The 24,828-nt window shown below is 39.5% G+C and overlaps 2 protein-coding genes across 2 annotated transcripts; one reads left to right on the top strand and one right to left on the bottom strand.

Annotated features, from left to right (window-relative positions):
* Nucleotides 1-1,929: 1,929 nt before the first annotated feature.
* Nucleotides 1,930-13,894, bottom strand: LOC140950743 (nuclear migration protein nudC-like). Its single transcript, XM_073399983.1, has 12 exons — nucleotides 13,718-13,894; nucleotides 12,509-12,631; nucleotides 10,939-11,148; nucleotides 9,778-9,885; nucleotides 8,222-8,239; nucleotides 7,809-7,877; nucleotides 7,074-7,133; nucleotides 5,126-5,191; nucleotides 4,274-4,357; nucleotides 4,089-4,157; nucleotides 3,076-3,125; nucleotides 1,930-2,454 (listed from the first exon to the last, which is right to left on the bottom strand). The coding sequence occupies exons 1-12, from the start codon at nucleotides 13,793-13,795 to the stop codon at nucleotides 2,403-2,405; spliced, it is 987 nt and encodes a 328-aa protein (XP_073256084.1). The 5' UTR covers nucleotides 13,796-13,894; the 3' UTR covers nucleotides 1,930-2,402.
* Nucleotides 13,895-13,975: 81 nt separating this feature from the next.
* Nucleotides 13,976-16,119, top strand: LOC140950627 (uncharacterized). Its single transcript, XM_073399872.1, has 2 exons — nucleotides 13,976-14,176; nucleotides 14,715-16,119. Exons 1-2 carry the CDS (start codon nucleotides 13,978-13,980, stop codon nucleotides 15,926-15,928), a joined length of 1,413 nt encoding a protein of 470 aa, XP_073255973.1. The 5' UTR covers nucleotides 13,976-13,977; the 3' UTR covers nucleotides 15,929-16,119.
* The last annotated feature ends 8,709 nt before the right edge of the window (nucleotides 16,120-24,828 follow it).

Below are 24,828 nucleotides of genomic sequence, written 5' to 3'. Positions count from 1 at the left end.
AGTTGGGGCGGTGAAAAGTCACTGTTCCGTGAAGGAATGAAACAGTTTCCTTCGCCTTGAATACTGGTATGGCCCGAAGAGCCGAAAAAACTGAACTCAAATGGACTAAGTCCGCCACAAGTGCTCATTGACTGGCGTGACCCTCCCGAGTCCGAGTAAACTCTGGCGCCGCGAAGCGAAAGGCATCATGGGAACAAGAAAAAATGGCGGGCTTTTCCGACCTCCTTTGCGCAAACCTGAGATCAGGCCCAATTTTAGCGGTTCTCATACATTCTGCCCGCCGGAATGTAATTTTCAAAGCGAAACGAAAATAGAGCCTGATCTCAGGTTACCTTTGCGCATGTTGAAAGGGAAATTTTGAGGGGCGAAACTTCTTTGTTGGCCTTTTTCCCTGATTATTAACAGTGATTAAGGCTAACCACTCCGCAGGAATTTAACTGCAGTTCGTCCAAGCTTAATATGAGTGTTTGTATGGGAAATAAAGAATTTGCCGTATTCAAAATGAAAACTTACAAACAATTGAACTAAGACGGGTAACCGGGGGGGGGGGGGGGGTAAGTACTGCCAGATATGGGCTATGTAGCAAGAGAGAATAAGCTCATTCTCTCTTGCTACGTAGGTATGTGCCGCCCTGAAGGGTATGGTTTTCAAGCATTTTACGTTGGGATAGGGTATATGAATCAGCGAGTTCGGGTCTAGAAGGGGGTATCATTTCCCAGGAAACTGATGAATTGGTTAAACATTTTAGTCTGGACTAGGGAAACCGGAAATTGCCAATCCAAAAAAAATTAAATCGGCAAGTTTAAATTTACGCAACTCGGTCTAAAATCTACTCTAGGATAGGGGGATTTGAGGAGTTTAGTCTAGTGTAGGGTAGCAAAATTCAGCTCAACTAGCTCTGATATAGGCTGAGGGTTCTATGGTCTCAGCGGCACATCCCCACCCAAAAATTCCTGAAGACCCCCCCCCCAACCCCAGGGGACGGGTATAAGTTATCAGTGCCGTAAAAAGGCCGTGAAATTGTTGCCTGGTCGTCGTCTTTCTTTCTAAAAAGTCAGTTCAGCGCGGTTTTGTCTGACTCGTGACATGGAACGGGCTATCCATGTTCACAAGTGGCAACTTTTCGAACTTCAGTGAACCGCGGCAAATAGCAACATGACGATTTCTCGAAAACCTTAACCACGGAGTACAAAATCAACTCGGTCCAGATTAAAAGTTCTGAGCCGGATTGTTTAAAGCGGGGTTAGGATAACCCAGGGTTAGCGCAAAATTTGAATTCAATTCTGAACTGTTAGGCAAATACCTGTCATTTCTCTTAACTTACAACTTTACAACTAGTAGAGAGAAAAGACCTTTGAAAACGAGAAACAGTGAACTGAAATTTAACTTTAAGTTAGAAATGGGAGTATCCAAACCTAGCCCAGCCTTTATCACTGCGCGAACTGTTAATGTCCGTAAATGCCTATTTATAGCTTTTCCTGAATTCCGCATTCAGTGCAACATGCTTTTAATAATAAAATTGTTTTTCCTACTTACGACAAAAGGCTTCATACAAACCCTACCCGTCTCTTTAATACGAACACCTCTGTCATACAGATACTTGGCTTTACTATCCCTTCATTGCGGTCCATATTAAGAAGGTTTCAGTGTATTTTGAACTTGGACAAAAAAAGGCAGATATAAAGTTTGCATTTAGATTGTATTTTATTAGTAAATTGAATGTCTTGGTAAAACCTGTGCAGACTTCAATTATCAAAACTGAGTTTTGATTATTGAAGGGTCGAATGTTTTATCTTGAATGCTTTCTTCCCAAAGGCCGCTTTCGCTAAAAAATTCGAAACTAATGTCCCGACCTTCGTTATTAGCGTTACATAAACTGTCTAACAGGAAAATGACTCTCTACAATTTTAAACCGCTTGAACGCCTACGTAGAAAGGCTATTCTGTATCTGTACTTTTCATAATAACTCTAGGCAAACTGAAATGAGATCCTGTAAAATGAAATGAAGTACCCAGTCTATTTGTTCAGATCACATTAAAAAGTAGCCCGCGTGGCAGGCTTTTGAAAGGGAAGGGAAACGGGTTTTAGGCGCGAGAGAAACGCTCCTTCCTCGCGCGCCCCTCGCGTTTCTCTCGCGCCCAAAACCCCTTTTCCCTTCCCTTTCAAACGCCTGCCACGCAGGCTACAGGAGCAACTAACAATGCGACTGTGAAATGACAAATAAAGTAAAGTTGAAAAATACGGAGACAAATACAGTTATTTCAGCTCGAGGTGCTTTACATTAGCAATGCAAAGAAAATTTTATCTTCAATCTGCTGATGCGTGGTAACCTAAACTTCTACGAAGCATCTTTCGCGCAACTTGTACGGAGAGGACATTTTATTTGTCACATGTTGCATCTCTCAAGAAAACTTCGCCTTCGAGAAGTCCATCTCAGGGTGCTGTTCCATAAATCTGAGAAAAAAGAAATACACTTAAAAAATACACTAATTGGCAATTAGTGCATTTGCACTCTATGATTTTGGGCGTGCCTATAAAACCGAGCCAACTGTCAGAGCAATGGTAGATTTGCGTCACCCTAGTTTTATGTAACCACTGAGTTGTTTCATTACAATGTCGTTTCGTTGCATATCGAAGAAGCTGCGCTGCAAAATGAGCCTGAGTCTGAGACTACAGAATTTGCACTCAAGACTGAAATGAAGAGCTTCAATCTATGGAATCACATAGATCTAAAATTGATTTCAGTTTTCTTCTTGCACTGCATTCTCCATTTCCATATTATTTATTGAAGGGTCTCAGCTTGAATATTTTTTATTGCAAGGGGAATCTATTTGTGATGCAGTGCAACAGAATATGTTTTGCCGCAAATCAACTTCATTATGTAAGGAAAAGACTTTGCAGCGAAACGACCTGACACCCGTCTAATAATTGTGCACAGTTTATACCATATTGCTAATGGATGAAAAAAGATTGTAGAAAGGATCTTTGCTGCTGAACAAAGTCAAGTGAAATTCATCGTACAAGATCTTTCTTCACTCCCTGTTTGAAAATTTTGTAACAAACATCGAGACTCACTTTTTAAGAATATCCTGCTTTTTCTGTTCATCTGAGGTTGGTAGTCCCATCTGTGAAAAAATTGTCATTGCATGAAGATAAGTGAAGGGTAATCTTAATAAGTAGTATGCCAAATGCTTTTTAAGTACGGGCATCCAGGGAATACATAACCCGCATCGTCATCACTATAATCATCATCATCATGATCATGATCATCATCATTGTCATCATTGTCATCAACATCATTATCAATATCATCACTCCCAACAGTGTCATCAATACCGTCACCGTCATTACTGACACTGGCGACCCTAATAATCGCCATCATTATCATCAACATTAACGAGATCTTAAGTGAATCCTTCTTAATCACCATTACTATTCAAGCCACTGATTTATTAATTTAAGGCTATTTTCTTGACGGGGGGCGGGGGTAGTGATAGGAAAGTAAACACTAGACTTGTTTTTCATCAATACTATACACGGGACCTATGCAACATTGGCTACCCTTCCTTAACAACAGCAACCAGAAGATCCTTTTTAACGGCAGAGCACTGGGTTCAATTTTAGAAAAGAGATTAACTACATCTCTCCTTCCTACATTAAAGCCAGTGTTGAAACCCACCCTCCCCAGTTACACAATTTACTCCAAATTTCTCCCCCTTCCATCCCTGACATTTTATGGGCCTCCCCTTCCGAGCTTCACGAGGTCCTGCGATACACGCATTTCTAGTTTTATTGCCACCAGTAGTAAACCATTTGAATGTTGCGTATGGGCAATGCTGGCCTCCCACGCAGACGTTCTTAGGGATTCATCACGCGTGACGTGACCCAGGAACGCGTGATGAACCCCTAAGAACGTCTGCGTGGGAGGCTAGGGAATGCAAAATGACATTAGTTTATGTTATTAATTATTATTCCACCATGCCTTGTGGCCCAGGTTTTTCATTGACCAACTGGTAGTTTTACAGGTTCGTTCAATAATCAACAATATTATTACAAGTGATCAATAACTTAAATACTACAGCACTTACTGCCTTCTGTCTTTGATCAAACATCATTTTTTCAACCATCCCTCTTGTTTCATCATCTAAATCACCCAGCTGTAAGATGAACCCCAAAATTAAAATTATAACAAATAAATGTGAACAAAAAAGCTATCAAAAGCACAACCCATATCAATCCTACGATCCCACTCTTCCTTTGGATTTCCACTCACCTTAGAATTTTCCGGTTGGACTTTCTTTGTGTTGATTTCTGGATCTGTTGAAACTAGTTTGGACCACCATTCCATTTTATTTACCTGAAAGAAATTACCACTCATTGTCAATAACTGGTACATGTGTTTTACCCTGGGTGCGAGACGTTTGGAGTGGGGCAATGGAATTGAGCGGACAAGATGTCATGGCAAGAACCAGCACTTTGCCATTTATAAATGCCTAATGCAAAAGCAAGCTTAAAAATGTACACAACACAAAAGGATTGACAATCAGGAACTGAAGAGTCATTGTTAACTTACTGAATTTGCATTTCTAATCACGCACAAAAATAACGATTCAACTCTTTAGCCATACATCAAGGCCAAGGCCTGAGATTTCTTTAAGATGACCAAACAGACAAGGTTAATAAGTTATTTATTATATGGCCTTTTCAATACGGACCTGAGCCGGCAAACAATTAAAACCAACCACTGGTCAGCAGATAACTTAAAAAACCACGTCACCTCAAACTTGTACAATGTACACTTGAGCCCAGGTGACACTGGTCAGCGAATGCCCTTTTTGACAGCTGTCAATTGACCATAACATGGACAGCCATAAGGATGTCCACCATCAAGTTGAACAAAGACTGTATATGCCTTGGACATCTACCTACATTTGTAGTCCGGTCATTACAAGAAAACAGCCAATCAGAGCGGGCATACTATTGTAGTCATATAATAAATGAATTTATCCAACCACATACAATTGTACAGTATAGTACTTGCCTGCGTGCAGACGTCTCCTATTTCCTTTGTTGCACGCGGAAAAGGAAATAGGAGACGTCTGCACGCAGGCAATATAGTACATACTTTTTCTAACTGAACTACCACAATCTTCTGGTCCTGCAATGTCCATGAGCACTCTTCAACTTTAACCTGATAAAAGAGACCGTTTTTCAGTCAGTGGTGGGCAACAAGGTATCAAGTAACGTTCTTACCATTTTTACCAGAAATTTTGCTACCATGGCAGGGTTTTCATTAACAGCCGGGGGCTGGGGATTTTCCCCAGCTACTGAGAGAGTGGCCCTTCGACTACTTTTATTGGAAAATAGAAGAAAAATAGAATCAAAAGAAATCCCTAGCGGTTTGATTCCCCGCCAACTTGTTGTATTTACCAGGCAACTTGAAATCTTAGTGACAACCCTGCATGGCAACGTGACGTAATGACTTCTCCTCTCTATTCGCCACTTAGAAAACAAGAAGGAAACTAGACCAAGTTGCCTTTTGCAAAGACTTGAGGGACTCTTACGAGGAACAGGTACAGAATTGGCCAACAGCAGACTGATGCATCCTCAGTAACCCTTCAAGCCCTAGTATCCACATACAAATTCTCCAAACTGATCTCTATATATTTCCTTAAAGAATGAGTTGAGAAAATTTGATAAAAGATCAAAGCATTTTCTCTTAGGTGATCATTTTATTAATTCTCATAACCTAATCTCTTGACAATGTATTGATATTGTTAGGAGAAAATTAATGTTGGTCACTATTGGGACTTAAAGGGGTAAATGATCCAAGAAACAATTGTGGGACGTATTTTGGCTCCAAGGGGTTCCCTTTCCGAAGAGAAAAATGAGAAGCCAACAACACAAAGTAAGGTTTTATGTCAATGAATGCCAACACTTGCCCCTGTATTTATTGTTAAACTTAAAATATGCAATTAAAAATAAGAGAAGAGTTTGAGAAAAAAAAAACTGTCAAATTTGCCTGCTGCAGGATATAATTTTCTCAAGCAAATTTGTATTTATACATGTAGCTCTCAGTTTACCAAGTTTTTCCAGCTACAAATAATGGTCCTAGAAATTAAACTTTACTTACTTATACAGGGTCCGAAATTAACTTTTTTATAGGGGCGCCAACTGGCGATCAAGTTTAAATTTTTGTCGTCGCCAGAGGGCAAATTGTGGTCGCCAAAAATTCCCCTCCATTTTTTTCAAATAAAAGTTAAACACGAATAAAAAAATGCATGGTATGGGCCTTTTTATGCTCAAAAATTGCTCTACTTTCGCTCTCGATACCAGAAAGCAACCGTACGTGTACGAGTGAAGTCTCGTTTTTTCCACAAATTACCTTTTTGGAGATATAAAGCTATCTAACATAGAACATAGGAACAGAAAGCTGTCTGCCCATGACTGCACTGATCATATCAAAACTCTATTTTCTTCCGATAACTACCACGAAACACAAGAAACATAAACACGAGTCAAGCGTGAGTCAAGCCGCCTTGTTACTCGTACCAGGCCACAACTGTGCCACATTACTCGTACCAGTCCACAAAGTACATAACGTACTTACCGTATTTCAGCTGAAAACAACATGGCGGCTTGGAAACGTTCAACTCGTATTGATCGTAGCTGTTGTGGAGCTATTATTACAAGAAGATTCGTTTCACTTTTAATTAAAAAATATCAGCAGGACAAAAAGGAAGACATCTGTTGGCAAATAGCTTCGAGGTTTCAATTCTTAATCAGTTTCTCCGAACGTTAAAGTCCACAATAACAACCAGCTTTACAAGTCGCTAGCTGGCAACCAGCTATGAAATTCTGGTCGCCAGGACTAAATTTTTAGTCGCATTGGCGACCAGGAAGACGCAATTTCGGACCCTGTTATATCATGGTTATATAGGATTGACCTGGACTGAAACTTCAAAAGCAGTTTTACACACTTTCCAGCTTCAAGCTGATAGTCATGTTAGCCTCTAGTACCACCATAAAGCTAAGGATTAAAGCCCTTACAAGCTTAAAACCGTACATCATACCTTCTTTGGAAGCTCTCCATCAATAATGAGAGGATGGCCTTTCAGGCCAACTTTTAAATGCTGCAAAATAAAACCTTCTTTTTCAGTTTTATGATCTACACTGATATACATCTACAAAGAGTTTACTGTGGTTATAGAATAATGAACATGAAAATTGAAGTGTTTGCATGGTTGTTTCCAAACAGTACCAAAGGGAAGTTACTAGGTACATATATACATGTATAAGCGATAATTTCTGGGTGAGTAACTAGCTAGGAAGTCCTTTTGGTTCTTTTTCTTATTGTTTCCTATGAAGGCAGCTGGTAGGGGGCACATTCATAGTAGCTGGGGGAAATCCCGGTCCGAAGCACTTTGTGACAGCCCAGGTACGTATGTTGTAGGTAAAGTTTCCTCTCAAGTTGAACAACAATTTCTCTTGTCCTATTTGAGTAATAATTATATAGGGCTAGGAAACAAAGAAAATTCTGAATCAAACTGGGAACTTCAAATTTGGTGTCCACTATACTTGAGACTGTGACAGATGTCTACAAAAAAGTCACACTGGTGATGGCATTTTGCAGTGTAAAAGAGGATTGTCACAGGTCACAAAGACAGCATAGTACTCAACTAGAAGACAGTGTTTTGAGCAGTTTTGACTTTTTTCTGCCCTGATAATGACCAGAAACAGAGCGTCTAGGTTCAAACAGCATTTTTTGCCAAAAGTTCCAGGAGCAAATGAGCAAAAAACATACTTACATTTTGTTGTACATCCACGACCACATCCCTTCCTTTTACTTTAAAACTGACATTTAATGGGATTTGGACCTCGAGAGAAAAGATGAAAGATCTAAGCTTCTAGACCTGTAAAAATTCCTTTTAGAAACAAAATAATTAGCCAGCCAGCATAATCAGATCTTATCAGCTTGATAGATCATCACTTAATCCAATGATGTTGTCAATGGACCAAAATGCTCAACATAAATAAATATACATCACTTTATGCTGACAGAAAACTTAACACTGATAATGAGCTGCCTTGAAACAGCTTGGCCGGGGCAATAGAGACCTTATGAAACTACGACGGAAGCAGCATCATAAAAAAAACAATAGGTTTAATGAGGCTGAGCAAAACAAGTATCTTAAATCAACAGGAATGTTAAAAATCTCACCTCTACTTCTTGGAGTGTCTGTAATAAAAAAGAAACAAAGGATCATAATTTCACCCCCATGTTCTGTTTATAAGGCTTTTGTGTATTCTACACAGTACATGTAGTATCACCCACCTCCCATCCACCCCAGAAACACCATCACCTCCACCTCCCTCAGGATACTACCCTATGAAAATAATGGGGTTGCTTGTTTGGAAAATGTTCAAAAACCGCGTTTAAAGGTACCAGAATCTTGATTTGTAGGCATGGCTCAATCACAAGCAATCTTTAGATCAGAAACAAGTAGATAAATTGAAGTACAAGTATGACTTTAGAATTTGGAGTGATGTAATAGCCTGCGCCACAGATAAAACTTAACTCTGGTTAAGGCTGTTTGTGAAACAGCGCCAAAATCCTTGTTCTGGGCCTTCACCTGTGTACTAGGATTTGAGTAGATTCCATGATTAGCCTTGCCTTGACTCTCGCTAATTTGTTGAGTCCATTGGGGGCCCAGAACAACGGTCTATCTCATCTACTTCGCTGGTGCTAAGAACAGGGGTTAAATTTTGTCTGACACCCATGCAATTGCATCCCCCAAACTATAACTCCCTTATGTTACATACCATAAATCCTCTATTAAGCCCCCCTCTCAAATAAGCCCCCTCCCTCTAATAAGTTCCCCCCTTCTAGGGGATGAAAGTTAATAATCCCCCCTCTCTATTTAGCCCCTTCCCCCCTTCCGCACCCCTAATTATTCTTCACTAATAAATGATAGACTGTATTAATCAATCACGACCGTAAAACTTAGTGTGGACTGATCTGGGATGGTTTATTTACCAACTGGAAGTTCGGATTTGATTCTAATCCTCAGCTGCATGACCTAAAACTTCTTGACTTATGCTTGAGCTTTTCCACTTTGTATGCTAGTTCTTTATGGAGAACTGATACCATCGTCATTTCTAAATTAAATAAGCCCCCAGTCTCTATTAAGAGCCCCCTCAAATGGTCTTGAAATAAGTAAGCCCCCTGGGGTGCTTTATAGAGGATTTACTGTAACCAAAAGTTGGGGAAGGGAATTGCATGAAAAAGATTTTTTATGAGGTACACAAATTTGGTTTAAGACCTTGTACACTGAACTTGTAGTTTACTCTAAAGGTCCCCATTTTTATGTCTTACAAGTACCAATTCACCAAATTAACGGGCACTGGCAAAGTAACCACTATTAAGTGGCCACCCTAAAAAAACAGAAGGGAAAAGTGGCTGCTTGACCCCTTACGGACAAACTATGGCAGTAGCCATAGCAAATTACATCTCTTTTTTTGCCACTATTAATTTTTCAGTCGATCAATGGAGAGAGCAAGACACATTAATTTGCTTACAAGCTACTATTGGCCTAGTTTGTATTAAGATTCATCTCTCTCTACTGTACAAGTTTTTGCAACTTTTATTTTAGTTTTAATTGCCAAGGGTTAAGAAAGTTGGTTGCCTAGCAGAGATTTACATCTTATGCCAAATTTCTTGGGGTATGCTGCGGAAATTTTGCACATTTTAGTACACAGCATTTGACTAAAACATACCTGGATCCATTTATAATTTGGAAGATCAGCACCGTTTCCTGAATTTGGTTTTATTTTCCCTTTGGCATCTTCATCTTCTTCTTCATCTGAGCCATCATCTTTGGAAGCCTGTTATACATTGTTATTAAGTCATTTATATTAGGGAGTTTAAGCGACAAGATTTTTGAGTGACACAGGTCAACTGCAAGTGGACTTTTAGCCCTCTTTGGTTGGGATTTTGAACTCTATAAGAGTAAAGGCACTTAGCGATACAAATTTGATAGCATCAAGGCTTATTAAAAGAGGAAAATGCTCACTTCCGGTTGATTTGTGTAGCTCAAAAATATCGATGCTTAAACTCCCTCTTAACAATTATCATCAGCAGTCGTCAAATGTCTAAAATCCCAAGGAGTTTCAATAATAGCCAGTAAGCAACAATCTAATGCCACTCACAAGGCTTGCTACAATAATTACTATGGCTGTCTCTGACCGTTCTAAATTTCCGCTGTCATGCAGTTTATATACAAGATACTTTGTTAGTTAAAATGTTGGAGGTAAACTTGAGTTCTCTAGTAACAGAAAGCAAAGCCTTTAGCCAAATACCAAAGCCACTAGAATTTGAGAGGGAGAGCTACTGTTTTTATTACAATGTTATTATAAATGTACAAGCCCTGCTTAGTGCTTGTTTCTTTAAAAAACATAAATTTTCTCTTCTCATCTTCAGTCTGGTCAGTCACATTAATTTTTGATAGTAAATGTAAGTACAGTAGCAAAACAGAATGTGGGATTTTTCAAAAATTTAATACTAGCACACTTACCATTTTCATGCTTTGAATAAAAACACCAACTGAGATGCATGTAGCTTATGTTTTAAAATGTCTTGAAAATAAAGAAGTTTTGCTTCTCAAGAAATGCAGTGGCACATAACTTTTGGTAGAGCGCTTGACTGCAAAGCAGGAGGTCTAGGGTTCGATTACCAAGGCCACACTAATACTCAGGGTCAGAAATAAAGATACTTCTTCATTTGCTCTGGCAGCGGCTAAACCTTTGCATGGCTCAGACGACCAAGTAAAATGGTGGTCCCATCACCAGTTGGAGGTCTATGCTATTACTCCACACATTGACACTCACATAAAGTGCATTTTTTTAAAATGTGGCTGTCTTGAAAAATTTTATACCAACCTCTCCATTCTTTTCATCTTGGTTGTCACTTTTATCCTCTGTTTTGGTATTTTTTTCTGCTTGTTGTTTTTTCTGTTCTTCTTCTTTCTTTATCCTTTCTGCTTCTTCTTCTGTCACTTCTTGTATCTTAGGTTCAGCCTTTTTCTCAGCTTCTTTTTTAGCCTTTGCTGCTTTCAATGCTTCAGCTTCCTTTCTTTCTTTTTCTTTTCTCTGTTTAGTTACAATATGACGGGAATGGATGTTTAAAAGTTAGCAAGATGAGTTTAAATTTTTCTGGAACCAGATTTCTTCTCTACTAAAGATTTCACTTCACTACTTCAAATTTAAATTGAATGTCCAGAGCTCACAGAATAAGATTATGTTCAGGCAGCAAAACATTTTATGGAGAAGAGAAGCAGAGGAGGTCTGCATAAAAGGCAAGTAAGATGAACTAAAAGGCAGTTTCTGTATCTTAAATTGAAGCCTAAAAAATGGTTGTTGGAGGATTAAAACATATATAGATACATGACCTTATTGGCACTTAATTTCACGATTCTTTAATTCAATTTTTTTCGCGACTGTAAAAAAATTGTTAAAATAGACTCGCAAAAGTAAATCATTGCGAAATTCCAGTACGTGAAATTAAATTCTCGTATAGAAAATTCAAATCACAGAAAGAATTATTAATTTGCAATAGCAACAGCATATACAGGATATGAAACAACAATAAAACTTGTTCACTGATTTTAAATACTGGTAAGCTACGTTTTGTATCTTCAGTAAGTAAGATAACAATAATTTGTAAAGCTTTCACACATTGTTTGTCCAGTTTAACTAGAAATTTGAAAACTTTCAGTCTTTCAAAAATAAAATGTAGTTGAAAACACTTAAATTGCATAATTTAATGCCTTTTTTCATGTATGTTGAAATCGCGAAAATAATATTATTATTCCCACAAAATACTTTCTCACCAAAATGATAAAATTAAGCACCAACAAGGTAAGTCAAATTATGTGGCCATTTTACCTGTGAGGGATCACTAAAATTTTGAAGTTGTTGGGCTATGGATGCATTTTCCCTAAACCTACATATACTGTAGTGCAAATTTAGGTATATCACCACTAACCCCCTAGCCTGCAGTGCAGTCGTTTTCTTTGAGCGCTCAATTTGCTTGCGAAAGCGCCATGTTGAAACTTCTCGAAGAGAGGAGGAGATGGGGCGAGTCAAAGGGAGCGGGGAGGGGGCGGGAGAGAGAGAAGTATTTTTTCTCCCCTCCCTCTCCCCCCTTTCCTTCTTTCGCCCACGCACCTACCGTAAGGGTTACTATTTCTACTCTCCCCAATCTTCCACTGTCATAAAATCAAAGATGGCGGCTACAACAACATTACAATTACAAACACGAACAAGGTTTCGCCCACCCAAAATAAGCCCGCACTGCAGGTTACTAACCCCCCACCCCCAGCCCCAAGACCCATAACACTGGTCAAACTGAAATTTACCATTAAAATAATCAATAAAATAAAAGTCCCCCATCCCAGCCCAATTAGTACAATCTGTATATGATAATATTCTATTTACTGCAACAAAATACCTCTTCAACATTTTCTAGATGCTCTCTAAACTTGTTGATCACAATTTTCTCTGCCTCTGTTTTCCCAGCCCCTGTGAAAAAGTCTGTTTTTCTTTCCAGAAATCCAAAGAAAACATCCAGCAGCTGCAAAGAAAAAAATTCTACTGCAGTCACTTTCTACAAAGCCAAACTAAATGCTAGATCATTGTTCATCACGAATATTGTGACTGGGCATATAACATACACCAGAAAACCAGTACAGTCCAATCCTGCTTTAAGGGCACCTGTGTAATACACTGCAGTTGTGTACTGTCCCTGGGAAAGAAAGCGCTTCAATCTGCTTAATTTGACGGACAGCCTGTTAATACAGACACTTTCTGTGGTCCCCTCAGTGTCCATAACTGTAGTATCTTATCTATGCAAAAAATTCAAGGCCATAAAGAGGATAACCACAACATGACCGTTCTAACCTACAACAATAATGCTGCTTTTTCACCCCTTTCCCATCCACATTGATTTCTAAGAGGTATACAGTGCATACTAGTGGCACCCTTATATGCTGATTTCCTAGGTAGTTTACTGTTTAAATGTTTATATAATGTAAAGAGGTCTCTTGCCCACTCATCCGCCACTTTTCACTCATTTATATAGTATCATGCCTTGTAATTATGCAAAATCAAGCATCGTAGTTTTATTCTTCTGCTGATAAATGGAGCCCCTTACATGCATTCTTGCTGCTTTTACTGAGTATAAGTTGGAGAACTTTGAGTACAGTGTAGCTTTGCACGGGATTCAAATAATCCCAATTTAACCACACTAGGACAATGTTGCTCAGTTATTGTACAATAATTATACTGAAGTTCGCCACCTTCCAACTTTAGAAAATCTTTTTTTGCAAATTTCAGGCATCCAGAAAGGCGTTTCTCGTTTTCTTGTACCAACTTACAGTTTACAATAAAGGTTGAAGCGACTCCAGAACACATCGCCAATTATCGTCAGAAAGTTTTAAAGAACGAGGCATAGAACAGTAAGGCGCTTTTGTTATTTAACGAGATACAAAATAAGGTGGATGGGTATTCTGAAGATTAGCTCTTTGAAAAATCTTACGAGCTTTAGAAAACAACAGAAAATCATTGCATTAATTTCTCACCCAGCCCACAGCAAGTTGAGGTATTAAACAGATCAGAGTCTTACTGGCGAGAGCCATGCATAAGCTTACATGTAACATACCTCGTTAATACCCCCTTCGCACTGCTGAGCTATTGCAAGCAGCATTCCATCGAAACGCTCCGAATGTGAGTCGGTCATTTTCTTTCTCAAACAGCGAGAAACGTTTCAAAAAGGGTGAAAAAACGTGCAAAATGATTGCACAAAATGACGGAGGACTCCACTTCCCAACGCGTGTTCTCTGCTGAGCACTTCATGTATGTGTTCATAAAGTAGCCGCTGTACTAAACACCAGCGGTTCACCTTCTTTCCCCTTGTTGATCATGGCGAGTAAGGAAGTCGGATCACTCGCATTTTCGTTTGATGATCTAGTGAACATTTTTAGCTACCTTCCTCCCGAAAGCCTATCTAAATGTTCCCAGGTTTGTAGAGATTGGCATGAAGCGTCCCAAGTCGGCACTTTATGGAAGAGACATTGTTTACAGCGATGGAATTTTTGCCACTTGGCAAAACTGAAACCCGGTACGGTGATGTATGAACGGCTATCAACATCCCTACAATCCATCATATAATAGTTAAGGAAAGGTGCTTAAAACTTTTAGTTCCTGTTTTACAAAAGGCCCACATGTATTACGCTTATCAGTCTCTCCAAGCATGGGGCGGGGAAGGGGAAGAGGTAGCCTTCGAGCAAGCTCTTCGGGCGCTCTAGCGGCGGGGCGGGAAAAGGAAGGAAAGCTTGCAACTACGTCTCTGGAATTTGAATTCCACCTCCAATTTCCCTGAGGCTTCCCGTCAACTGAGCTGTCAGATTTCCGCCAATCAGCGTGAAAAATTTTGTCAATTTTTTTTTTCACTATTCTGTCAGGTTTTTGCATAAAAATGTACAGTTAAGACATAAAAATTGTGTTTGCCTTTATTTGCTCATAAACACCATAAATGGTGAAAATGCGGGCAGGAGATGATTTGGTTTGACCCAGTGAGTCGAGCTGCTCAAATTGCAATGTTTCCAACTTAAATGGCCATAAAACATAAAAAGGTATTCCATATATTTACTTTTTAGGGAAGAGAACATGGCAAAAGTACTTCATTGCCCGGAATAAGATAGAAACTGGGGTGGCCACAGGTAGACCAGGTCTGGATTATGTTTGCAAAACCTTGCGTGGACACAAAGGTCAAGTCACAGACATGGTATTCCTAACAACTAACAATATCTATGATGAGGAAATAATAGAAAAGAATGCATATCCCATTGTCGCAAGCTGTAGTCAAGACAAGTCTGTTTGCCTATGGAATGTGCGAGAGGGAAAGAGTTTGTGGAAGAAGCAGTCCCATGAATCACCAGTAGCTTGTCTAGCTGTGGTATCCAATGATTCAGTCATAGCAAGTGGTGATGTTGAAGGAGGCATTAAATTATGGGATGTTAAAACAGAGCAGGACACAGCCTTGCAAGGCAGTCATTCTGCAGTTGTTACTGCCATGGTGTCTGGTAAAGATGTGATAGCGAAAGGAAAAGGTGACACAGGAAGCAACCTCCTTATTGTTGGCTACAGAGATGGGTATGTCAAGATATGGGACATACGAGTGACAGCAAGCCCTCAGTATGAGCTGACTTGCCCATTGGGTTTGGATAACATGACACTGCAAGGAGACCATCTCTTGGCCACAGCATCTAAATTTGAAAGTACCATCAAGATTTTTGATATCAGATATCTAGCCCCAGAGTGTTGGGAAAGACCTGAGATACATACATTACAGCATCCTTCAGATGCTACAGTTTCATGCTTAAGCTGGGCGCCAACCAAGGGGAACCATCTCGCAGCAGGCTACAACAATGGTGACATCATTCTGTGGAATGGTGACAGTGGACAACAGATTCACTGTTTTCAGGGACACCGTGATGACATATCTTGTATCTGCATGTTAGGGTCAACTTTAGTATCTTCCAGTCACGACAGCACAATTCGTCTCTGGGATTTGAATTTTCTGAAAGAGTCGCAAACACACAGAGACCACAATGGACCAATCACAGGCCTGTATGTGGATGCTTATCGTGTTATGTCTTGCTCACGAGACTACTCTATCAGAACATACTGCTGGTCTAAGAAAGCGTCTTCTCATGGAACAGGAAGCTCAAGAACTCTAGACTCTAAATACACCTTGCTTGGGGGTTCCCTTCAAAGAGCAGGAACTGGATTTGAAAAAGTAATTTGTGATTACTCCACTTGTGTGGGAATGGCTAATGACGTTTTAAAAGCTTACTCTTTTCAGGTGTAATTAGTGATAATAGTTTATAATAGGGTAAAGCCAAGAAATTTTCCTTGATATACTGTCCAGTTAAACAAATCAAACAAGTGCGACCTATTCAGAGATCCAGAGCAGGTTTTGACAATTTTTGTGTCTCTCATATGTCCAGCAAAAGAAAACAAATGAACAAGTTAATTAAAATAAAAGGATGATATATTTTGCATCCCGTGTGATTCCAACTCTTTCAGTTTAAGTCAGGTTAAGCCACATCTTAGTCCTTGTAGGTACATGAATGCAGTTACAAACAGCTCTATCTGTCTATCTATCTGTCTATCTATCTATCTATCTATCTATCTATCTATCTATCTATCTATCTATCTATCTATCTATCTATCTATCTATCTATCTATCTATCTATCTGTCTGTCTGTCTGTCTGTCTGTCTATCTATCTATCTATCTGTCTGTCTGTCTGTCTATCTATCTATCTATCTATCTATCTATCTATCTATCTATCTATCTATTTTAAAAGTGAATACAAAGAAGAAGGCTTTTGACTAAGCAATAACATAATGTGAACTGTTGAGAATACATATCATACATATCTCCATATTTTGCAGAATGCCAGTTGTATTAAAAAACTGTAGGTCATTTTAAGGAGGGAGTGCTCACCCCCTGCACCCTCCCCCTAGATTCACCCTTGCCCTCACCCCACGAACACCTGTCATGAAGGCTATACTGTACATACCGGCTACATACATGCATACTTTATTGTATAGCTTTCCCTTGGAGGCTCTTTCACCATACATAACAATGAGAATAATTATTACGGGAATTATTACATTTTGAGGATAGAATAACGCCGGAATCAAAAATTAAACTATTTACATTTCCATAACAAAATGATGTCTATGAACAGGAAAGAAGTTTGAAACTTTCTTTTTATAAACGCTGAGACTTTCCGCGTATAAAACGATATGGGAGGGAAACTGAAGAATATTAGACATTTCAAGGTGTCTGAAAAAACAGTTGCACAAGTCAATATATTACCATACTGCTACATAGAATCTCGGATCTTTTGAAAAGCGTAAGTGACATTAAAGGGACAGTGTCCCGATTATGCGCACGCGCAAGCGTCATCTGTTTTTTCTTCAAAAGACAATAGAACTGTCAAATTGACTCGACAAGATTTCCTTCCGGACCCCACCGCCGACAGAGATTTGTTGTTTATATTCTCAAGTAATATTTTAGACTTTCGATTAAGTCTTTCGTCTTATATAAAAATTTGGCTCGCGGTTCGAAGTCTCATCGCGATTTTATCGCTAGCTGGGCCGCCTCGCGACCCGAAAATCTCGTTCCGCTCGCTTTAAAAACATATTTTTTAATTTGAAACTCGTGTCAGAGGTCAATCGCTCCAAGTCCAGAAATATCTGCCTGATTTGCTCGCGTTCTAGCCTCAAACGTTTGAAAGACATAAATAAAAATGCAATCTCGACGCTATGAATCATCACAAAGATTAGTCAAGAATGATATTTTGATTCATGTCACTAGTTTTTCAAAACGTGTAGCGCCTGTTTGTTCGATTTTGTCGGCCGTAAGGAGATTCATTTAAAAGTTTACTAACTCGTCGTTGCAAAACATTCTGCTTCACGAAGCTCCCCTCCACAAGATCTCCTCAGTCACATCAATGTCTCAACGGTTTCTTTCTTACAGTCTTTATTGTTGCTGTTTCATTTCTGCGTATTCCTTTCAAAATTATCTGAGCTTCTATGGAAGCTAGCAGAAGAAATAAGCCTTCAATCGGCATCAAAGTGCTTCCAATCTTTTGGTCCTCCGGCCAACGGCAACAAAAGTAACGCCAAAAAATCCAGATTTTGCCCAAATAAAAACTTAACAGGAACAAAATATCATTGATCTATAATCCTGAGAAGTTTTAGTGTCGTATTGGTCCCGGCCAAGCGCGATGCAAACGGATTTTTCAAGATTCTCTTACTCTCCTCGCATCTTTTGATTTCGCGACATCCTGTCCAAAAATCAAAGTTTGGTGCATGCGCAGTAACGGGATACTGTTCCTTTAAGAAGAGTCGCTTCTTCAAACTTCCTCCCAACCATCAGCATTCCAACTGGTAATCCCTGACTAAAGCCTACATTGATGGACAAGGCTGGGTGACCAGTCATGTTAAATGCACAGTTGTTCACCATGTTTTCACCGCACGATGTAAGGTATTCTGTAAAGGAATTGAAAAGAACGTGCACCATAATTAGTCACTTTGCCTGTGATTAAAAGTTTCGCAGAAATATTCATTTCACTGAAAAACTGAGATAGTACACGTAGTCAAGAGCCTGTTTTTAGTTAGAAGCGACCAGCAAACCAGGAAACTAAAAAACTTTGTTATCATGTAAAAGCATCCAGTAGAACTCTAGATCGCAGTCGCAGTCTTAGGGAAGAGTATCTCTTAAGGTGTCCGTTAAGAAAGAGAGTTGACTCTAAACTTATACATAAACTATATTGTTTTTAATTTTGTTTATTAATTAATTTGCTTGTCAATTTCAACTTGATGGCGTTTTAACTTAGACTACGAGTTGTGCCTCATTAGTAGAGCGAGCGAAACGCGCGAGCGCGTGTGAAAATCACCCCACGCGAGAAAGGCGAGCCGCGGAAGGGAGAGAAATGAATTTTTCTCCCTCCCTGCCGCGTCTAGCCTTTCTCGCCGTGATTTTCACTCACGCTCGCGTTTCGCTCTACTATCCTCGAGGGAAATTGAGGAAATATTCGTAGTCTAGTTTTAACTCACATCTCACTCTTTATAGTATCACTTGGCAAAGGTAAAACAGTAATACAGTCACTATGATCCATCCCTGTAGCTTCAGAAAACTAACCGTGCACCCGTAAGAGATAACTTGCCTGGCCCAAAAAGAACACTTAAAGGGGATATGTCACGCTATTTGCTATCTTCTTAAAAAGCTCAAACTTTTTTCGCATCCGTTGAATTCCAAAAATAATGGCCCAGTTTTGTTATTTAAGACTATATTTAGGCATATCGACACTGTTTCTCGCCGTCTGTTGCATCGGATGGGGAGGATGGACATGAATTTAAACTTGAAAGTTTTAATGCTATGCCTGCGAAATCACCAAAAAAATATATTATGATTAGTGCTCCCTGATGAAATTGCTTGAACTCTACAGGAGCATTTTGTGAATGAGTTAAACGCGGCACCGAGTAATGACTTAAGCACAAAATTGACCTAAAACAGAAATATCCTCTTGACATAGCCTCTTTAAGGAAAATTCGGATGTAGAGTAAAGGGATTATAAAGCGACGATACCCTAATGGCCCATAACAATTACTGCGCATTACCTTTTAAGGTTACATTGACATGTGGTATGGGCCTAACCTTCTTTGGAGTTGTAGGCATTATCAACACATCAACGCTGGTCAGCGCTTCGTCGAATACTCGTCGCAATTTCCACACCAAATTACATGCCTTGGTATAAAACAAATCTTGATAGTTATCTTGCAAATATTTTCCTTTGACAGCTGCAACTTTCAAATCAGCACTGAAGTCATTCGCGCGGTTCTTTAATCCTTGAGCAAGCATTTGCTGAGCACTAGTCACTTGACAGCCTTGTGGGAGAGCCCCCTCACCCAAACTCAAAGTCTAGAGCCACCATTGCCTTATAACCTGCGATGAGGCTTTTTTTTTTGGGGGGGGGGGGGGGGGCAAAAAAAAAATTGCGTGATCGCAGGTTGCCATTGCCTAGTCTTTGTAAGGCGTCTTCCCAGGCCTTGTCCGTCTCTTGGGCCACTTGACCCTACACGCATAGGCCGCGCGGAAGAATGAGGCCTAGGGACTAGGCAAGGTCCACCACTGAACGCCTTTGTTGGTCGAAGCCAATTAGTTGAACTTTTACAAGTAACTTACCACTTGTATCCAAAAACCTGTTAGTCCAAATTCCTCCATCTGAAATGGCGTCATATATCACAACAGCTAAGAAAGAAAAAAAAACTTTCAGAAACCAAAGTTCAAAAGTATCAAACAATACAACAGAATATGTTAAATCGCGGAATATATTAATTTGCACCGGTGTCCCTCTTTCTAATGAGCTTCTGGCAAATGTTGAAGACGCTGCTACAACAAAAATACATCATTGTAAGCCACTATAAATTATTTCTTGTAAATGTTTTTGCTGGAAAAACACTACTGTACATCTTTAAGTTAAGCGGTAAGGAACGCAACTTCTAACACACTTGTGTGACACTGTCCCCTAAATGTATAGTCATCGTCCGTTTGATAATGGTAAAATGTCACTGTCCTTGACATTTAGGCCCCGAAATGTTGAAAAGACTAAGGCCCGACTTGTGCCTAAGAGGAGATGTCAAAGGGACCGCATAGAGAGTCCGGGTGAGTCAGGGTTCCTTGCTTATCACAAACAGCAACGGCAGTTGCAGTTCCAGGGGCCCGTTTCCCGAAAGGCTCGGAAACGTTTCGGGCTCAAAGGCAAATTTTAAAATCAAAACCTATTAAACAGTATCCCAGTTCCTAGCTCACAAACCGGTCAAGTTTGCTTCGTTAACGGACAGTTTTGTTGTATCATTTTCAAAATTATTGAAACTTTGATCTTGAATTCAAACACGGCAAACATAAAACAGCTTTTCGGGCCCAAAAAGGTACCGCGACTTTCGAGAAACAGGCCTCTGGGGACGGTTGTTGATCTTGATTCTGTCTCTGTTTCGTCCTAGAACCCGTCTGCACCGTCTTTTCCTTGACAACACCACAACCACCCTCAACAAGGGCTACAAACAGCTGTACATATTTTACTGTATGTGATTCACAACATCGTTGAGGCATACCAGGATCAGGTCTGGTTCTTCCAGATTTCTGGCTAATTTGGGGAAAACTCCCTTTCTCGTTTGTAGATTTTACAGCCAAACAAGGTCTCGGCGGGTGAAGCAAATACCTTCCTTCCGGTCTGGTCAAGTTTTTTATCTACTCACTACCATAAAAGAACTAGAACGTGAAAAGTTATAAATTTTTTCTATCCTATGAAGCAACGTCTTTGCAAACTGAATGTTTGTTTCAACTGGTACTTCCTCCAGTTTTCTCGTATGTTTTCTAATTCACTCAAAGGTCGGAGGCGCCTTTCACAATCCAAATGGCATCACCACACACAGCCACAGTTCATTACAATCTGTTATTTTTTAACATCCTATGGGCCGACCTCTACACAATTACGTTTCCTCTGATCTTCGTAAAACCTCTTATTAAGTACAGATAAACAACTTGACGCGGTTAAAAAAGTTTGCTCATTCAACTACCCAAGGCAATAACGGTAATTCATGCTAGTTCAATTCCCTTCAAAAAGTTTAAGAAACCATCAAATATAACGCCAGATTTGGAAGGTGATTATTTTCAGGTTTTTGATTTCGTTTCCTTATTTCTCGTTGTTTGCTAATCACTTTGGCAAGGTAAACTAACAAAGACAGCGGAGAGAAATTCTCTAGGACGCCCATTTCCCCTCTTTAGAGGCGCGCTCCAACGGGCGCATGTCTTTTCTAAGCATATGCTTAAGCCGTAACTAACACAACTACCAAAACATTTGCGTGAAAATAAAGTTAACTATTAGATGTCTTAGTATTATAAACAGAACAAATTAACCTTATCTTAACACTAACACCCCTGTCAGACTCAGGGAAACCCTAACCAGGGGTTTAATTCAGTCTACCCAGTGATTTATTTAGCCTCCCCAGTACCCGGCGAATAGTTTTCTTCTACCCGGCTGATTTTTTGCCTCCCCAGTCACAAATTTATATAAAAAACATTATCACCATTGATAAAAACAAAATACGAAGGTTACAGGTAATCAATCTCGCATAAAAAATGGTGAATCGTCTAATTCTTGTCGCTACGGCAAAATTAAAAGGTTTTCAAAGTTCTCATGCCGGTAAAGAGGTAAGGTATGCCCTGGCTCCCTTGGATGGGAGATACACAACTAAGAAGAAAAACCAAGTGGAAAATAAAACAACCCAGGGAAGTTTTCTCCGAGAACCCAGTGAAACTAAACATTTTCTTGAGCTTTTTCGAAACCTTTTGGGCTAGAGAGGGAGTGTGTTATACATAATTCAGGTCCCTGTTGTTTAAAAGGTGGATAGCGCTATGAACCTCTCAACCCAGCGCAGCAAACATTTGCAATGAGCTACGACAAAATGAATGCCATGGTCAACACTCTTGTCTTTTAGATTTCATGATAATTGAAAGAGAAATTCGTAAAGCTGTGGAGAAGTTAGAGAATAATAGATCACCATTTTTGGATAAAATTAGAAATGAAATGATAAAAGCTAGTATTGATACACTGATGCCCGTATATGAAAAATTATTGAATTCAATTCTTAACCAAGGGGCCATGCCCTCAAACAATCAAACTACGAAGGATATTAGGCATTACCCTTTTTGTGGATGCAATGTAATAGACTAAGACGAAGTTCACTTTCTTTTTCAATGTCCTACATGCTCTATGATAAGGAATAAACTTTATTATAAAATCAAGACTCTGATTCCAAATATTACCCAGTTACCTATAAACGGTTTGATCAATAAACTGATGAATTCTTCTAATTACTTTATCAATATACAGTTCATAAAATATATTTCAGCTTGTTTTGATGTTCGTGACAAATTATTATCAAAGTAACGTAATTGCCCTGTGTTGTAATTTTGACTCCTAAACATAGCTTTTGCAATACTGTATGTGCTTGTAAGGTCATGCAAATAAAGCTCGCTATCCTCTGGATAGCGCAATTGGTTTCCCTACTATTTATCCACTGGATAGTGATTTTTCCGGTGGATAGCGCTTTCCAGCTTTTGAACAACTGGGGCCAGTGCGACGCTAAGAGACATAAAAAATGCCCGCATCACACGTGCTTTGTCTAGTACGGAACACAATGCACAGGAAAAGTCGCAGGCGTTTCCGAGTCAGTCCTTCAGCTACCTACTAAGCAAGGCCGTCATCCGTGTCATGACGCTCTTCACAATGAAATGGCGACTACTCTAACCACCATAAGATCCGCAACAAGTTGAGGCAAAGTTCATCGTCAGGCACGCAGTCTTAGATCTTCAAGAGGGAGTGTCTGTAATAATTTACAGTATTTCCTTACTGGTATATGATTCAGTTGGCTGCATACCGTGTGCCTGATGGCGGTTATCAAGACCATCGTCCCAACCAGCGATAACCTTACAAAGAATGGATAGTAATAATTTGATATTATGTTTTTAATATCTCAAAAGACATTATGTTTTTGTGCTATCGTTATTGGCTTTTGTCACTTAACTACTTTAATTGCATTGGTCCTATACATTAGGGAGCTTAAGCAAAGACGTTTTTGAGCGACGCACGTCAACCGGAAGTGAGGCCTTTTCCCTTCTTATATACCGTGACGATAAGAAATTTGTATTGCTAAGTTTCTTTTCTCTTATAAAGACGATTTACTCGAGAGTTTCAACCAAACCACTGCCCAATGATGCAAAAAGTCCACTTCCGGTTGACGTCCGCCGCTCAAAAACGCTGTTGCTTAAGCTCCCTATTATTCAGCTAACACCTGTAAAGTGAAGTTTTCAAATTTGCAAACAACAAAGCGTTTGCTAAAACAGTAACGTTGGCAGGCTTTCTAAATTGACCCATTTCTCCCTCAATCGAACTTTCAATTTCTGTGAGAAAACGTCCTTTTAAACTGTATACAAATACCTTAAATTTATTTAAAAATTTTTCTGAGAAAAAAAAGTCAAAAAAGATTACCAAAGCAAAGCACTACCAATTCAAGTGGTTCTTCTAACTCATTCCCACATCTACAAAACTCGTAGAGAAATCTCCCTTTGTTGCATCTTTGTAAGGTTCACAAGACTCTTAGTGTAAACCTGAACTAGATTGGCATGATCACAGACATATCGGCTTAACACAGTCAAAGAGAAGTCTGTCCCACCCTTCCTCTATCCTCTTTAAAAAAATTCCAAAAAGTAGAAGAACTTCAGCGAATTCAGTTGGCCCAAAAATTGTCTTTTTTCAGGAAATGTTTGTTTCAGAGATTTGAAATTCATGACTGTTCTTTTTGCCTTGCGTTGTTATTTTTTTATTTGTCTTTGTATTAAAGTTTAGAAAATGGGATTTATCCAATTTCACACGTTAGTTTATACAAAGAGAAAGGAAAATTACTCAATAGCTAAAAAAAATAAAAGCCGTACTAAAATGAATTTTCTGTAGTTACCCCCACCCTTTCTCGACGTCAAGTTCAGTTCCTGCTGTAAGGGCTGAGATAAAGGATAAAACCCCTATATATTGGCCATACCATGGAGTTGGTACGTGTGCTTCAGTGCTTTCTTTGCGTTGTTTTCAAAAACGCTATAATATGCTGGAAAGACATGTTTGGTCAGTCAACCCACGAATACCTTAAACTTCCGCTTATAAGCCGTAGGCTTATACAACTTTGTAAGGAATTTTAGGACGGCTTATAAACGGGGAGGAAGGGCTTATATCTAGGAGGACCTTAAACCGGAGTAATGCATAGCCGCCCTGATCAAAAGACTTTTTGTATTTAGTCGCTTTTTTAAGTTTCAAATCTCGTAAAAAGTCCAATTCATTTCAATGATAACTAGAGGGGGGCCTATACCCCCAGGGGGCTTATAAATTATAACTGGATGCCGTGTGTTCATTTTGTTTACATGAAGATTGGCCCATAACATGGCGGGGGGGGGGGGGGTGGACTTATAAGCGGAAATTTACGACACAGCTTGACGACTTTCTAAGCTACTCATAACTGTGTTTCAACACGACAAGTCATTGAAAAGTAACGTTTTTCTTCAGCTGGAAAGAAGCGTACACGTGTCAGCAGGTTACTTCTCAGAAATCCCATGATTCTGCGTCCTTTTGTGATTTGGATGC

Source organism: Porites lutea, chromosome 1 (assembly GCF_958299795.1).
Source record: "Porites lutea chromosome 1, jaPorLute2.1, whole genome shotgun sequence".
In the NCBI taxonomy this organism is placed as follows: domain Eukaryota; kingdom Metazoa; phylum Cnidaria; class Anthozoa; order Scleractinia; family Poritidae; genus Porites; species Porites lutea.
This window is presented reverse-complemented; position numbering and strand designations above follow the sequence as displayed.

What these genes read in the sequence shown, in the direction of transcription:
- LOC140950743 (XM_073399983.1), bottom strand. Translation starts at nt 13,795, where the DNA reads ATGACCGACTCACATTCGGAGCGTTTCGATGGAATGCTGCTTGCAATA. An exon ending in ATGGAGAGCTTCCAAAGAAG is followed by an intron (nt 5,192 to 7,073) that starts GTATGATGTACG and finishes CTCTTTTATCAG; the next exon opens with GTTAAAGTTGAAGAGTGCTC. An exon ending in AAGCAGGATATTCTTAAAAA is followed by an intron (nt 2,455 to 3,075) that starts GTGAGTCTCGAT and finishes CTTTTTTCTCAG; the next exon opens with ATTTATGGAACAGCACCCTG.
- LOC140950627 (XM_073399872.1), top strand. Translation starts at nt 13,978, where the DNA reads ATGGCGAGTAAGGAAGTCGGATCACTCGCATTTTCGTTTGATGATCTA. An exon ending in CTTGGCAAAACTGAAACCCG is followed by an intron (nt 14,177 to 14,714) that starts GTACGGTGATGT and finishes TTTACTTTTTAG; the next exon opens with GGAAGAGAACATGGCAAAAG.